At 37.0% G+C, this 16208-nt stretch overlaps 2 protein-coding genes across 4 annotated transcripts in view; one reads left to right on the top strand and one right to left on the bottom strand.

Annotated features, from left to right (window-relative positions):
• The window catches only part of LOC6035746 (beta-1,4-glucuronyltransferase 1), a 146715-nt gene that overhangs the window by 37331 nt on the left and 93176 nt on the right, over positions 1-16208 (top strand). For all 3 annotated transcript variants that reach the window (XM_038257234.1, XM_038257233.1, XM_038257235.1), the window contains one exon: positions 8481-8510. The gene's annotated coding sequence lies outside the window, so the exon portion shown is untranslated. The remainder of the gene's footprint in view (positions 1-8480; positions 8511-16208) is intronic.
• Positions 1543-14423, bottom strand: LOC119766509. Its single transcript, XM_038251098.1, has 5 exons — positions 14110-14423; positions 13706-13975; positions 12091-12166; positions 11553-11831; positions 1543-1590 (listed from the first exon to the last, which is right to left on the bottom strand). The coding sequence occupies exons 1-5, from the start codon at positions 14166-14168 to the stop codon at positions 1543-1545; spliced, it is 732 nt and encodes a 243-aa protein (XP_038107026.1). The 5' UTR covers positions 14169-14423.

Raw genomic sequence — 16208 nt, 5'->3', positions numbered from 1 at the left:
GTGGATAAGGCGGGAATCGAACCCGCGTCTCATAGCATCATCGGGATCGGCAGCCGAAGCCGCTACCCCTGCGCCATTAAAAATTAAAAGTTGAAAAATAAAGTTTGCCCCCCCATTTTTCGGACTGATTAGGCTGGTACAAATATTTTTAAAAGTTTTTGTCACCCCCCCCCCCCCCTTCAAAATTGGCCCGAAAAATCAGGGGGCAAAAAAAATATTTTTACAATAAACTTCAAAATTTCAATGAAAATTCAAGTGCAACCAGCTTAAAACAAATTAAAATACATTCTTCTGCGTTTAAAATCATTTTTAGCATGTTTGGGTTTATTAAAAAATCATATTTTTTTTCGAAAATTTTCGATGCAAAATCTTTTTTTTCGATACAATTTTTATTTTTGTCAGATCTAAGATTTTTGAAAACTGCAAAACAACTGAACTAGTGTAAAATGCATTTTAAAACACTTTTTTCATTTAAATTTGAAGACTATGGCTTGTTATTTAAATTTTTATATTTTTTTATTTTTTTGCCCTCCCCTTGACCTCGGCCAGGGCCGAGGGACAAAAACTTTTTTGAATATTTGCATCGGCCTTAAGAAAGAGGTTGGGGAGTGGGGTGGAGTGCGACGTAAACTTTGAAAAATATTTGCAAAGAAAAAGTAAGATTAATATTTTTCATAAAAACACATTTTTTCAAAAAATCGTGACTCGGCTACAAAATTTTTGTTCATACTTTTCTGGCACAAAAGTTGCGAGTTTTCTGTCCATATCAAATACTCTCAAAAATTCAATTACACGAATTTTAAGAAACAGATTTTTTTTGTGAGAAAAAAATCGACAATTTATTTTTAGCGTGTTCAATTTTTTTTAAATCCATGAACCTTAAACTTTTTTGAAGAAATTAAATCGATCATAAAAAAAACCTTTAAAAGATACAGATTTTCAAAATTCAAATCGATCGTCTGTAAAGATTTTCTGTTGGCTGCAGATAAAAACATTTGGTTCGATTTTCTATGATAAAAATCGAAACTGTTTATTGCTGTATTTTTTTTTTATTGAAAAATGCATAATTTTTCAATAAAAAAAATTGAATATCTAGCTCAAATATGTGTTTCTAGTCATCCTTGAATGAGATTTTTAAATTGGAAGTGGAAAAATACAGAAAAGTTACGATTTTCAACACGACGTATTTTTTTAAAATTATACAGCAAACTGTATTTTTAAAATGAGATCGAAAAAAATCACGAAATCAATACAAATAAGTGCTTAGTGTATTGAAAATAAGATTTTATTTTAACAGAACTTTTGATATTCTCTGCATAAATCTTAATAAATTTAGTTGTCAAATAATGAAATTCCACAACAAACAATCTTTCTCCCTCCGTGCCCGCCCACCAAATGACGCACGAGGTGTTAACGTTATGCGGAAATCGTCACTTATACCCATTTTCCCCTTGCTTCCAAAACCCTCCTCGCACTTTCGATCGATTGGGGGAGGGAGGTGAGGTGACCATCGCTAGTGGTAGCTGCCGCGATCCAGACCGTCTACTGGCCCAGATCCACCACTATCGCCAACGTCGTCGGTGTGGCCCACTCCCCGTTTCACAACACAAAATGAAAAAATATGTGGAAAAACAAGAAATAAAAAAAAGGCAACACAACAAAAACAACCCAAAGCGATTGAATACAAACGTTTCTGTTTGTTTGCAGAATAAAAAAAAAACCGGTTGTTCACCGATCCAAATGGGTGGCGGCTTGCATCATACGGGGGTAACGTTTGAAAAGGTCGTAACGCTTCGAACGGCGTTCGTGAATTGAAATTTGAAACTTTCGGTCTCGTATGATTGAAAGGTGGGCGACGGTTGACCATGATCCGTACACACTTTTGGCGCCAAATTTGCATTAATTCCACACCGTTCGTCTGACATTTGACGCAATACTGGGGTGGGCGTTCGTCGAAAATGTGGGTCATACCGCGAACAAGGTCGAATTCCTGAATGTTCTGCTGACCCGGAAGTGAAATTTCAGGTGGAATCCGGCAATTTTTGCTATGACCTAAAAGTTTGTCCTATTTGGACCTTTAAGGACCTAAGCTTCATGAAAATGCAATTTGTGACGAAGTGACCCCTACAAAATTAATTAAAACTCGGTCAAAGTCGTTAAATCATAAAACGAGGCACGAAGGCGGGTGGAGCCTTAACGAAGTCACGTCATTAGTCAACGCTCCCCTTGAAAACGTGTTTAGCTATGTTGCACCATTTTAGCTAACGAACTTTTAATCCGTTTATGTGCACTCAACGCGAGAGAACATCAATTCGTAATCGCATAAAGTTAGGACACGGTATGGTACAAAGATGTTTTGTTGAAAGCTCAAAATTTTCGGGAACTTCTGCTGAAGATAAGCCAAAAGTAGCGACCTTCACCCTAGCATTCCTGACGGAACGTGCACCTTCAACGTGTCAAGCTCTGGCGTAGCAGAAAAGGGAGTAGGTCTTGGCACAGTCATACACCTGTCCCCAGAGACTGGCTCACACAATAATGCACCCTAGGTGCAGAGCATCGCAGCATCACTTCACCCAAAGCGTGTAGAAGCAGAAGGCTGATTTGCATATCAAACGAGCATCAAATTCGCATCAACATCGTCGCCGTCAACGCGAGAGTCAGCTCTGAGTAGGGAGAAAAGTCATGTTATGCTTGAGCACGTGGTGATATTTATTGTACGGAAGAGGAAGAGTGTAAACCGAAACGTCGAGACGGCCGAGAGTTGACACCGAAAATGTAGTGGGCTCAGTGTCAGAGGGATATAGTCTAGTGGTGGCCCAGAGTTGAGTTAAAAGTCGGTGGTAGAGCTTAACAATGAGTAGAATGTGTTCAAGTTGATATAGAACACTCAAAAAGTTCATATTTTTAAATAAATTTATTGTGGATGCGTTTTCACCAAAATTTCAACATTTTATCGTAGGCCGGCAAACAAATTATGGAAAAGTATAATCAATAGTAAACTTGTTTGTCATGTTCCGAGGTCATTGGACATTGTCTGGCCTCACCTAGACATTGAACAAGAGCTAGGCAAATCATCGTACAAAAATACAAAAATCTTTATTCAAGTTGTATTCAAGCCCTTGGCCTCCTTGGATCACTTATCAATCGTTTTCCGTCAATACCGAAATCGTGCCAATCTTCTTACGAACCACGTGTTGACATTTCCCACCGTGCCAACCTCACCACAATGCACCGGGATAACGCTGTGACCTTTCACGAGACTAACCTTAGCTCAAGCCGCCGTTGGCTGCCTGACTGGGTATCGTCATCACCGTGCACACTTGTCGTCTGGGAGATGCTGCAATCTTTCCGCATTCAACAATACAATGCACAACACACACTGAGTTAAATTTGCACAGGTTTTGCATGGCTTTAATCTCTTGGGCCAAAGAAGGCCGCTGCTGACTTTGGTTGCCAGGTTGACCAGGTAAACCCATCCAAGTAGCCACGAGGTGCGGATATGCGGACATTTGCATACCATTACGGAAAACAATGCAGGTTTGGTGGAACCCCGTTGAAACCGACCAACGCTAGTAATTTGGTCGACTCTGCGCGGATTTATGGTTGACCACTTGACGAATGAGATAAAAAGCCGGAGATATCATGGCTTATTAAATCATCACGTCGTCGTCTCGTTTCATCAAGCTTTGACGAGCTTCCGCGGAACGAAAGTGAAAGAATTCACTCGAGGCCGTCGAGGAAATGATCCGCACGGCGCAATCAAATTAAGTCATTAATTCGGCAAACCCCCGGCAAAACCCGACAAACGTCACGTCGCAGCAGACCTCAATCACATTTCTGCGAGGAGTGGGTTAGCAAATCCGGGCACTTCCTGTAATTGCGCCCGCGTCAAATAGAGCACGCCGAATTTGACAGCTGAAATCCGCACTCATCAGCGCAAACAATGAGTACCGGGGCCGGGTACTCATGCAGCGGCGAAGGCTGAATCAATCAGAGAAGGCGTTGGTCGTCGTCGGCGAGGCTTGCTTTGTTGCCCCGCGCGCTCTCGTTAGGTTAGGTTAGGTTTTGTAGGGGAGGAAGCCGGGCAGGAAATGCACGTGGTGGCGGCGGCGGCGGCTATTAGACTGCCGGATTAGTCAATCAACTTAAGGGGAGGCCCGTGGTGGTGGTGGTGGTGAGAAATTGATTGAGGCCCCTCGTCGTCGTACGGGCAATACGGAACGGAACTCGCGTTTTTTGGGGCACGTTCTATTCGTTAGAGCTGCTGTTGTTATTGCGGTTTTGTCTTGGAGGTTTCCCGTCGTGTGTGAAGTGTTTTGTTAATTATGATGTTGGTTTATTGGGGGCGCAATGGGCGGTGTTTTATTAAGGCGCTCTGCTCTGTTGTATGCGACCCGCTGCTGTGAACTGGTGCAGTGTGGATGTCGAACTTGATGTGAGAATAAATACGTTATCAAAAAATTAAAAAGAGAGATGTAGCCGGTAACATGGAGTGAAACTTTCACAGCTGTCATGCTAGTTCAGTTTGCGGGGTTTGGTATGAACACTTTAGTGCTGCTTTTTGACTTTTTAATATTACGTGCGTGGACATACCGTATTAAATGGAAACATAATTATCAAAAAATGACAAAAAACAGGATTTTTTTTTTTTATTTACATTACGGCAGCCAATTGTGAATTCTTGTTTACAAAAGCTTTTTTAAATTATGTTATGTTTTTGTAGTTGTCTGTTCTCTAAAATTTTAGAATATTGCCACACTTTAAAAATTTTCCTGTAAACTTACTAACAGCACGATTTATTTTATTGTTTTTTTGTCCCGGATGAAAAGTTGAGTTTTGTAGATTTGGAGAGCACATTTAATGAAATATTACGGTCTTACGTTTTTTTTTTTTTCAGAGGTTTCAAAACTATTTTAAACTTTCTTCTATGAGTTTTTTTTGTTCTTTTTATTCATTCTAATGTAACGCAAATTTTCGATTGTTTTGGTATCATTGCAAAGTTGTAGATTTTGATCTTAACTATTCAGAAAAAAGTACATGAGATGAATTTTGTCTTTCTTTTATAATTTATATTTTTTTTAATTTTTTGTGTATGTTTTTTTTTGTGAACCAAAACGTCAAATTTTTCTTTTTGGCCAAGCTTAGAACTTAAAAAATGTGAACCATCGAAAAAAATTAGAAATCTTTTTTGGTTGAAGAATTGAATTTGTAATCAAATATTACTTTTTGAAAGTATAAATACTTAAAAAACACAAATACTTTATATTTTAAAAATACTTCAATTTTTCATAATATTTAAAATATGAATATTGAACGATGCGAAATTTTGTGTGCCTTTTCACTATATCAGAGGTTTTTGCTGGAAAATGCTAAAATTTTCACAAATACCGTATTTTCAGAAAATACTCAAATTTTTATAATTTGCGGTATTGGTATCAAAAAAAGGATATTTTGGTATGCATTTTCCCTTTATTAAAGTTTTTTTGTAAAATACTTAAATTTTCACAAAATACCATACTTTTTTGAAAACATAAAAATTTTCATAATTTGCAAAATGGGTAGCAAACTAAGCGAAATATTGTATGCATTATCACTTCATTAGATTTGTTTGGAAAATACTCAAATTTTCACAAAATACCGTACTTTTTGAAAATTCTAAAATTTTCATAACATACAATATGGGTATCAAATGAAACAAAGTTTCGTATGCCTTTTCCCTTTATTAGAGTTTTTTTTTGTAAATTACTTTAATTTTCACAAAATACCGTACTTTTTTGAAAACACATTTGAATTTTCACAAAATATCGTATTTTTGAAAAAAAAAAAACTTTTTATGGTTTGCGAAATAAGTGTCAAACTTAGCAAAATTTTGCATGTATTTTCACCTAATTAGAGTCTTTTTGTAGAATTCACAAATTTTCACAAAATAAACGAATTTTTCGAAAACGCTTAAATTTGTATAATTTGCAACCTGGGTACCAAACGAAGCGAAATTTTGTATGCATTTTCACCTCATGAGATTTTTTTTTGAAAAATTCTCAGATTTTCACAAAATACCGTATTTTTTCGAAAATACTGAAATTTTCTTTTTGCAATTCAGTCGTGAAACTACTTACTTTTCCTGTCAATCTTGAACGACAAATAGCCTACTTTTCTGTACCAAAAATTACAAAATCGAATAGCAACACTTTTCAAAATAAATGCTGAAAAGTTCTACTTTTCAGCACTGCAATGGGTGCTGAAAAGTTGAACTTTTCAGCACTTGTTTCGAAATGTAACACTTTTCAACATTTTTTGATTTAAACGATTTATTGACAAAATACATGAAAATTCGACTTTAAATTTCACTCAATGGGTGTTTTTCGGAATTGCAAAAAATGTCGTATGGAACTCGTTGCAAAACCTGATTTTTCCAGCACTCTTCGTATTTATCCAACTCGGTGAACCTCGTTGGATAAATGTACGACTCGTGCTGAAAAAATCCTCTTTTTGCAACTTGTTGCATAAACTACTATTATTCGCAAAACAGGTATCAAAAGAAGTGAAATTTTTAATGGATTTTCAATTTATTCAAGTGTTTTGGTAAGATACTGAATTTGTCACACATATCACGTATTTTTTCGAATTTTTCTATATGATTTGCAATATATCAACCATTCCAATTTGACTTAAATGGGTTCGCAGAATTTGAATTCGATGTTTTTATTAAGAAATGTTTTTATACGGTTGTGAAAATTGTTCAGCTAATTAAAGATTTTGTGTTTTTTTTTTCGTTTTTCGTGCTTTCAAATTGAGTTTGTAGCAACTTCAAGTAGTGTTTTTTTTAATTTAATACGAGAGAAAAATAATTGACAATCTAGTAAAAGTTCGAAGCTCAAGGAAAAGGGGGAATTTCCATACAAGCTTGGGAGTTTAGGTGTTAATGATTCAACTCATTTTTCTTCAAAAACCTTTCATACCCTAGAAAGTAAAATTCTAAAGAAGACAATTTGATTGCAATTTTCAGCAATATCACCTGCGGATGATTCCCCCTCCCTGAGCACCACCCAAGTGCAGCCCCAACGACCGATAAAACCGATTTTGAAACGGGCTCCAAAACACAACCCCCACTTTCAAAAAGCCAAATCTTTCCCCTGGGGCCGATTGAAAGTCCTTTGCCAAAACCCTTTCACCCCATTTACCACCCAGCCGCACCAGCGGAAACTTTTGGCCAATTTCCAAATGTGCGAATCGTATCTTAATTAAACGACCACCCCCTACCCACTTCGATCCACTCTCCCCAAGGGAGGGGGTTGTTTTGCAGATCGCGGTAGGCCGTCGTCACACACTAGCGCAGCGTTTTAGTTGTTTTGAGTTGGCAGGTATACTGCGGCGGCCTACTTTGATTTCTTGGCCAGCGGCGAAATTGGGTCAGTTGCATATGGTGTGACACCACCCCGCCTACTATTCCTTTGGAGGGTAGGTGCGGGACCAAAAACTGCAGTTTTAGTCGTCTATTCAGGAAGGATGTTTGCTGAATGCTCTCGGGGGCAGTTTGTTTAGACGTTTGTGAACTGGGGGTGGTCATTTTGTTCAGGTTTTGATTTGTTTTTTAGATGTTGGTGAAAGAATAACCTATAAATCAAAACATTGCCAGAAGGTGTTCAAAAAAGGTCTGCATGCGACAAACCCCCTCTAACCGGCAGTACTCTATACGGACACTGTCAGGCCGATCTGGTTTCGACTTTTTATACGCCCTCCAGGCGGTCATGTCGAAACAGTTTCCGATACGTTGCCAAAGGCCGAGGGGGGAGGCACTCGAATGTCGAAGTCGCTTTTTTGCCCGAGAGTTCCACTGAATTAATCAGCAGAATTGATCAAACACACTTTCAGATTCGAATTTATTCACGTGCCAAACGGCGTTTTTTTTTTCTCTCTGAAAACGAATAAAAATTTTCCCCTAAAACCGTATGGGGCTGCCAAAAAGTCTCGCATTCAAATTCTCGACTTTTTCGAGGGTGGTGGTGGTTTCGGCAAAAAGAAAGATTTCAAATGGATTGTCGGAATGTTTTTTTTCGCCTGTTTCGCCCCGGCTTCAATGAAGCAGAACCGACAACTCACAGTGTCTGCGGTAGGTTTTATGATGCAGAAGAAACTCAACTCTTTTATGTACCTCAAATGAGCGATTCGTTTCCCGTTCTGGCGAAACCAAGGCGGTTTTTTAATAGTTTGAACGAGAGGAAGCAAGGGCGTCTATGTGCAGTTGCATAAGTTAAGGGACCATCCATAAACCACGTGGACACTTTAGGGGGTATGGCGATTGTCCACGATCCATACAAAAAAGTTTTTTTTTGTATGGACAATTGTCCACGAGGGGGGGGGGGGGGTAACAGATTCCCAAAAAAGTGTCCACGTGGTTTATGGATGGTCCCTAAGATGTTTCCCGTTTTTTTTGCTTTGCTTTTAGACTAATGCATGCATTTTTCATCTTTCAATTCCAGATCCACAACCGACGTCAATCTGTTGATAAGGTAGGTTTTTGCTGCTCTCTCCCAAACACAGTTAGCATTCAACGAAAAAAGAAATATAATTCCAGGAACTTCCTTCCAACCGAACAATAAACCCTCGAGCAAATGAGGCTCGTAATGGTGTGCCCTCTATAATCACGCCACAATCAGCAATACATAAATTTCGCACTTGTTAGAGGGCTGCTGCTCCCCCTTAATCGCATAACCGTCTCAACTTGTTATGGTGTGGAAATGCACATGGGACACATTTGCGGCCTCCTGAACTGTTGTGGTCTCATTATTTTATTGCGCCAAACATAATGACCGGGTACGCAGTGCATCGCAATTCGTTTTGCGAGGGAAGCAAAAAAGAAATCTGGGAAAGATCGCTCCTTTTCGCGCTGCACAAGGACCCTAAGAATAACCCTTGGATTTTTTGACAGAATTTTCAATTTTTAATCTAGAAAGATTCAATTAGAAGCAACACTATTCTCTCAAAATAACCTTTTTTTAAAAAAATATTTTTTTTTGAATGAAACTTTGTGCGTTCCTTTTCCATGACCAAAGAAGACATTTTGCATCATTGTTTCTTCTATACAAGCTCCTTACGATTTTGGCAGCTCTCCATATATACATAAATCAACAATCTATATTTCAAAACTTATTTTCTTTAAAAATAAGATGTCTTTGGCAATGTTGCAGGTATTATTTAGGGCTTCTTAGAAAAAATATATATGCAAAAATAAAATATTTAAAAAAATCTCATTTTTGGATAAGTTAGGATGACAGAAATTGACTTTTTTTAAGCTATGGCATAAGTTGGTCACAAATAGTTCATACTTTCAAAAAAACGTGGAAAAATTAAGTGACATAAAATTTTCAAATCAGACTCAAAATATTCAAAGGCTCAACATATTTATTTTCAACCTTGTCAAATGTAAGGGTTGATTTGAAAATTTTAAACATAATTTTTTTTTTCAAGAGATCGGTCAATTTCACAAAAAAAAATATTATTTTTGGGTGGTGTAAGGATACCCTTTAAATTACCGCTCTAAGCTGAAATAATTACTAGTCCCTTCAAATTTACCTCCAAGTGAAAAAAAATAACAAAATGAAGATCTAACGACAACTTTGATTAAACCAATAAAAAATGAACCTAAACGAATGGATAATTTTTTAATTTGTTTTTTTGTTCGAAAATTGTTTTCACTATAAAAATTTGGAGGGGAAAGATTTGGTGAATTCAATTGGTCAACCAATCAATGATAAGAAATTCTGGGGGACTTATAAAACTGTTTTTGAAAAATGGTCATTTTGGCCATTTTGGTCATTCCGTCATTTGGACATTTTAATCATTTTGTTAATTTTGTTCATTTTGATCATTTTGGTCATTTTGGTCCTTTCGATAATTTTGGTTATTTCTATCATTTTGGTTATTCGGCAATGTTGTTCATTTTGATCATTTTTGGTCATTTTGATCATTTGTGCCATTTTGGACATTTAGGCTATTTTTGGTCATTTTACTCATTTTAGTCATTTTGGTAATTTTGGTCATTTCGGTTCATTTTGGTATTTTTTTGTCATTTTGATCATTTTGGTCATTTCTATCATTTTGGTCATTTGTGGTATTTCGGCCATTTTGATCGTTTTGATAATGTTGATCATTTTGATAATGTTGATCATTTTGATCATTATGATCATTTTGATCATTTTGATCATTTTGATCATTTTGATCATTTTGATCATTTTGATCATTTTGATCATTTTGATCATTTTGATCATTTTGATCATTTTGATCATTTTGATCATTTTGATCATTTTGATCATTTTGATCGTTTTGATAATTTTGATCATTATGATCATTTTGATCATTTTGATCATTTTGATCATTTTGATCATTTTGATCATTTTGATCATTTTGATCATTTTGATCATTTTGATCATTTTGATCATTTTGATCATTTTGATCATTTTGATCATTTTGATCATTTTGATCATTTTGATAATTTTGATCATTTTGATCATTTTGATCATTTTGATCATTTTGATCATTTTGATCATTTTGATCATTTTGATCATTTTGATCATTTTGATCATTTTGATCATTTAGATCATTTTGATCATTTGATCATTTTGGTCAATTTTGTTATTTTGGTCATTTCAGTAATTTGGTAATTTCGGTCATTTTGGCCATTTTGATCATCTGTTGATCATTTCAAAAATTGTGTTTTTTTCAGGAAATTGGCAACAATGAATGAAAAAAATTGGACCAAAGTGTGTCAGTCTTTTAGTATCAATAAACTTTATAGCATTTTTGCAAAGACTTTTTCTGAAATTGTATGAAGTCTTGTAACGTCATGATTCGAAATCCGGACACTTAGTACCATATTATTTTTGTTATAGCTGGCAAAAAATCATGTAATAAGTTGGAAATGTAGAAATATCATCAGGATTTAATATAAATAGTCAGTTTTAAGAGAATGCATGCAAAATATGTCTTTTCTAACATTTTTTCATCAGAATATGAAAATTAAAATGACTTGTTGTGCTTCGAATCCCGGACACTGATAAAAGCTGATTCGAAATCCGGACACTTTAGCTTCGAATTCCGGACACTCGATTTTGCTTATAAATCGCACAAATTTGGACTGAAATGTTAGTGAATGGCATTCTTTAGGTCTCAAGTAAGCTGTTTACACACGGAAAAAAATCCGGTTTGCGGAATCGGAAACTTTGCTTTCGATTTGCTCTAAAAATCGCAAATCTCGGTTTGCACCCGTCAGCAGGAAACATTGCTTCCAATATCGCAAACGATGATTTTCGATATCGCAAACGTAACGCAGTAACGCCCACCTCGCCAAAAGCACGCAGAACGCAGCCACTTCAATATTTACCTTTTTGAATTGACCGTTGCTACTCGAAGTTCAGTTGGAAATAAGAAGAAGAAGCGCTCATTTAATTTTCATTTATTTGTTTATATTTCTAAACAGGATCAAAAGTGGTGTGTGTAGTACGAAATTTTATTTCTATCAGTTGTGTTGTTTTTTCTTGACTTTGTAAAAATACGGTGACGATTCGAATGAGTCGATTTGTCTGATGGCCTCGATGTCCGTGGTGCAGCTGGGTTCTGCTGAGCGCCATCGTTGCCGTTGGCACGTTGCTCCCCGTGACGTGAGTTCCGATGCTGGCAGTAGGAAGAGACGGAAGCGTGGCCGCCGTGAACTCGTTGATGTACGGATGATTCCCCGCCTTGCCCAGGTCCTTCTCGTACTCGGTGACGTCGGCAGCGGAGCCACCCGGATAGAGGTGCTGCTGAGACCATTCCAGCGCGCTTGGGCTTGCGACCTAGATGATTTCCGGCGCCGGATTCAGTTCCAAGCTGGCACTTCCCCTTAGCAGATTCGCAAAACGCCGGAAGTTCTCCTCGTTTTGGAGGTTTTGGCTGTTTTCCTCTCCATGCCTTCGGGAAAGGTCCTGGTGCGGACTCAGGTTCATGCTTGACTCTGGAGCATCTGATGCCTCACCAGGGCAACGAAGGCGCCCAAGCACTGCGCCACGACCGCCGATCGCGTTTCCATTTCCGACTTTCACCTCGAGAACCGACTTGAGCGGAGCGACAGTCAGCCGAGCCCCAGCTTTGGACAACTTGCTGGCAGCATTCACGCTTCGTGAGGCGTAGACTGCGAAAGAGAACACAAAATTAAGTTTAAATTTTTGTCCTTGACACATGAAAAAATCGAAAAATTAAAAAAAAATAGGATTAATTCAAAAATTCTAAAAATTCTAAAAATTCTAAAAATTCTAATAATTCTAAAAATTCTAAAAATTCCAAAAATTCTAAAAATTCTAAAAATTCTAAAAATTCTAAAAATTCTAAAAATTCTAAAAATTCTAAAAATTCTAAAAATTCTAAAAATTCTAAAAATTCTGAAAATTCTGAAAATTCTAAAAATTCTAAAAATTCTAAAATTCTAAAATTCTAAAATTCTAAAATTCTAAAAATTCTAAAAATTCTAAAAATTCTAAAAATTCTAAAAGTTCTAAAAATTCTAAAAATTCTAAAAATTCTAAAAATTCTAAAAATTCTAAAAATTCTAAAAATTCTAAATATTCCAAAAATTCTAAAAAATCTATAAATTCTAAAAATTCTGAAAAAAATGAATTTTTGAATTTTGGAATTTTAGAATTTTTGAATTTTAGAATTTTTGAATTTTAGAATTTTTGAATATTAGAATTTTAGAATTTTTTTTTAAATTTAGAAAATAGAATTTTTAGAATTTTTAGAATTTTTAGAATTTTTAGAATTTTTAGAATTTTAAGAATTTTTAGAATTTTTAGAATTTTTAGAATTTTTAGAATTTTTAGAATTTTTAGAATTTTTAGAATTTTTAGAATTTTTAGAATTTTTAGAATTTTTAAAAATTTAAAAAAAATTGTAAGATTGAGTAATTTTAAAATTTATGGAAATTCTAGCAATTAAAAAACAATTGAAAAATATTTGCAACACATTTGTTTCAAAGCAAAATTGCTGTTCCAAAATAGAATTGCTAAAATTCCAGAGTTTTCTTTGAAAAGGTCCTATAAGCCATTGTGGTTCATCTGTTTATAGGACCTAATATAAAAAGTCTTGAATTATTCTTTTCAGTTTTTTCGTAATTTTTTGAGATTTATTGATTTTTAATTAAAAGAAAAAATCTATTCAAACATTTTTTTTATTATATTTATAAAATACTATCATCAGGGGTGACAATGGATCATCCAATATGCTGAAACTTCTATGACCCAATCTCACTTCTTATGACGGTATAAAAAATGTGAAAAATTCTTTTTTTTTAACGTTTTTATTTTTTTATTTCTCAAATATTTTGAAGAAGGAATGATTATTTTTTTCTATTTTGTTATTTTTTTATTTCATATTTTTTAAAGTTTCATAACTCACTGAAGTTTATTGCATTTGCCGTTTAGTAAGTTGTTTAGTTTTCAAAACATTTTAAACTGCGAATATTTTAAAAATTCATGAAGTGTTAAAATTTTTAATATTTTTTTTAGATTTAAAGAAAAAAAAAGCTATTTTGTATGAACTTTAACAACTTTTTGTACACCACACTGATACTTTTCTGGGAATATAATATCACACCCGAAGGCTGTTCGTTTTGCGAAACTGTAGAGAATTTCTTTGAGATTTAATTTCGCCATTTTCACAATAATCATGAACTTACCCGCCAGTCCTGCCAGCTTTCCCAAAAATGATCGGAACCGTTGTTATTTGCCCACGCGATCCTCTCAACTTTCTTCTCACTGATTTTACAGCTCCTGGTCTACTTCCGGGAGGTGAACGGCGGATTCTTCCCGTTGTGGCCGACTTCTCGCTATCGCTATCTCGCTCGTCGTTGTCATACAACCGGGTGATGTTGAGTAGCCGGCTTGGTTCGGCGGATCGGAGTTTCCTGAGTGGTTCGATGGCCGGGAGAATGAACCGAAAAGGGAGGCTGCAAAGAAATTTTGAATGATTTTTATTCGCTTTGTAATGGAACTAGCCCGACTGAACCAAACTAGGTTCCAGCTTTTCGGAGATGGCAGATGTTGGCTGCTTGATAAGTTTCTCTTGGTTCCGGCAGCTTACCTTTTTGTACTCCTTGTGAATGTCCATTCCAGGTACCGTTTTTTTACGTTGGCCGGCATTACCGTAGGTACCAGCAGCGGAGGTGGCCGCGGCGGTCCCCATGGAGCAACGGAACGTTTTTATTCCCGGCGGATGGGCCACTGCAGAAAACCGAAGATTGACCGGATCCGGTCACGGAGTAGGATGATGGCAGTTAGCGGGCACGGTTCGGGAAGCGAGACGTATTTTGATGAACCGAAATCGAGGCGGCAAAGTCGAAAAAAACATCAACGCGAGACAGATTTTTTGTTGTTTTCCTTCTTTGCGACTGATTTTGACAGTTCGTAACGCGTTGGCTGCGGCACGGTACACTCTCAAATGGGTCGGCAACAAAGCGCTTTCGATTTTGGAAGCAATTTCTTCCGCTATCGAAAACATTTTTTCCAGAATCGGAAACATTCTCGATGAAGTCGAAAACGAGCAATGTTTACGAATTCGTCGCATGATTTTTTCGGATCCGCCGGTCGGATTTTGTTCCGTGCATCAAAACAATCGATAGTTTTTATAAAAAATGGCTAGAATTTAAGAAAATCAAAAACATAAATTACTGCTTTGCCTTCCCGGTGCTTCGGACGCCTATGAAATATTTCTGTTGAAATGTTTCGCATTTTTGGTAAACTTATAATTTTATTTTATTTAATTGTTTTGGCATTAACTACAGCGTTCAAACAAACTTTAAATGAAAGTTGATGTTAGAATTCATCAAATAACACAGTTTTGACATTCATAATGCGAACTTATATCAAAATAATTGATAAACAAGTTGAAGTGTCCGGGTTTCGAAGCGTCCGGGAATTCGAATCATGACGTTATGGACAAACAAGAGATGCAACAAAATTCATTAAAAGTTAAACTAAAATATCAGTTTCCGAAGGCTCAGAGAAATTATTGGAACAGAATCTCCTCAAAGTTAACCAAATGTTGGTGGATGTCTAGTCACGAATATCAACGATATCAAATCTCACACAGCCGAGGGTTAACATCCTATTCTGGCATTCATCCCAGTCTGCGCAATAATAACAAACCACACAACGAAAAAAAAAAGAATCAGGAGGGGCAGTTCCTGGCGATGAATTGCAAGGTTACTGGCCCTGCTGCGCTGAACGCGCCTTCAGTTAATTCAATTTCTGAGCCCGAGCTTCTGCCCTGCCCCAGATGCAATTGCCCGTTTGTACTGGATGCTGTTGGCCCGAGCATGTAAGGGTCATAAATTTCCACGCGGTAAATATGCTCTCCAGAGTCGGAGGATCAACAGTTGAGGCCGGATCGGTGCCAACTCGAGACAGAGAGAGAGAGACCTCGTGGAGTTCAGGCTCGTTCACGCGCGCGGATATTGAATTAAATTAAATTAAATTGAATTACAAAAAACGAGCTAGACGAGACGGAAAGTCTCGCAAGACGTGAGCATAAATTCGACGACCGGAGGGAGGAGGAGTTCCTTCAGGATCCAAGCAACCTTGCAATCAGCGCGCGGTGGCCTTGAATGCAGACGTGGTCAATAAAAATGCCGGAGCATTATTTATCGAAGCAGGCTTCTGCAGCAGGCAGACAGACGGACTCAACTGCTGGGCGTTCACGTGAGCGCAGTCCCTCCAGACTGTGGCAGTGCCTGCTACGATGGATGCCCTCGGGGGCATCGGCGCCGACGCAGCCTGCTATTCATTAGACGTGAAATGGATTCGATACGGGGTGTCGGCTTCTGCCTGCTGTTATGACGTGTCTTGGTTGGGTTTTTGAAATGGAATTCCGAGTGAAGTTTAGCCAGTTTTTGTTGTTTTGGGTTTTAGTGTAATGAACTTGGGGATTTCGGAGCTCTGGGGTCAGGGTCGTGGATTTGGAACGGTTCTTGGATTTTGATGTTCAATTGTTTTGTATTATGTACCTTGAAATGAGATCATCGTCGAGCTCATCTTCCAAAAAGATGGTGCAACGACGTAACAAGCCACAATCATCGTAAACATAGTTGGCGGTGACGCGATGTTGCATCACAAGATGTGCCATTTCGAGCCTACTTTGCTGCGGTTAAGGAGTCTCTCTGACGTTTCCTTGATCTTAGCAAC

The sequence above is a fragment of the Culex quinquefasciatus genome, chromosome 2 (assembly GCF_015732765.1).
Source record: "Culex quinquefasciatus strain JHB chromosome 2, VPISU_Cqui_1.0_pri_paternal, whole genome shotgun sequence".
Taxonomy (NCBI): domain Eukaryota; kingdom Metazoa; phylum Arthropoda; class Insecta; order Diptera; family Culicidae; genus Culex; species Culex quinquefasciatus.
The sequence above is the reverse complement of the archived record's forward strand: the minus strand, read 5'-3'. Positions and strand labels throughout refer to the sequence as shown.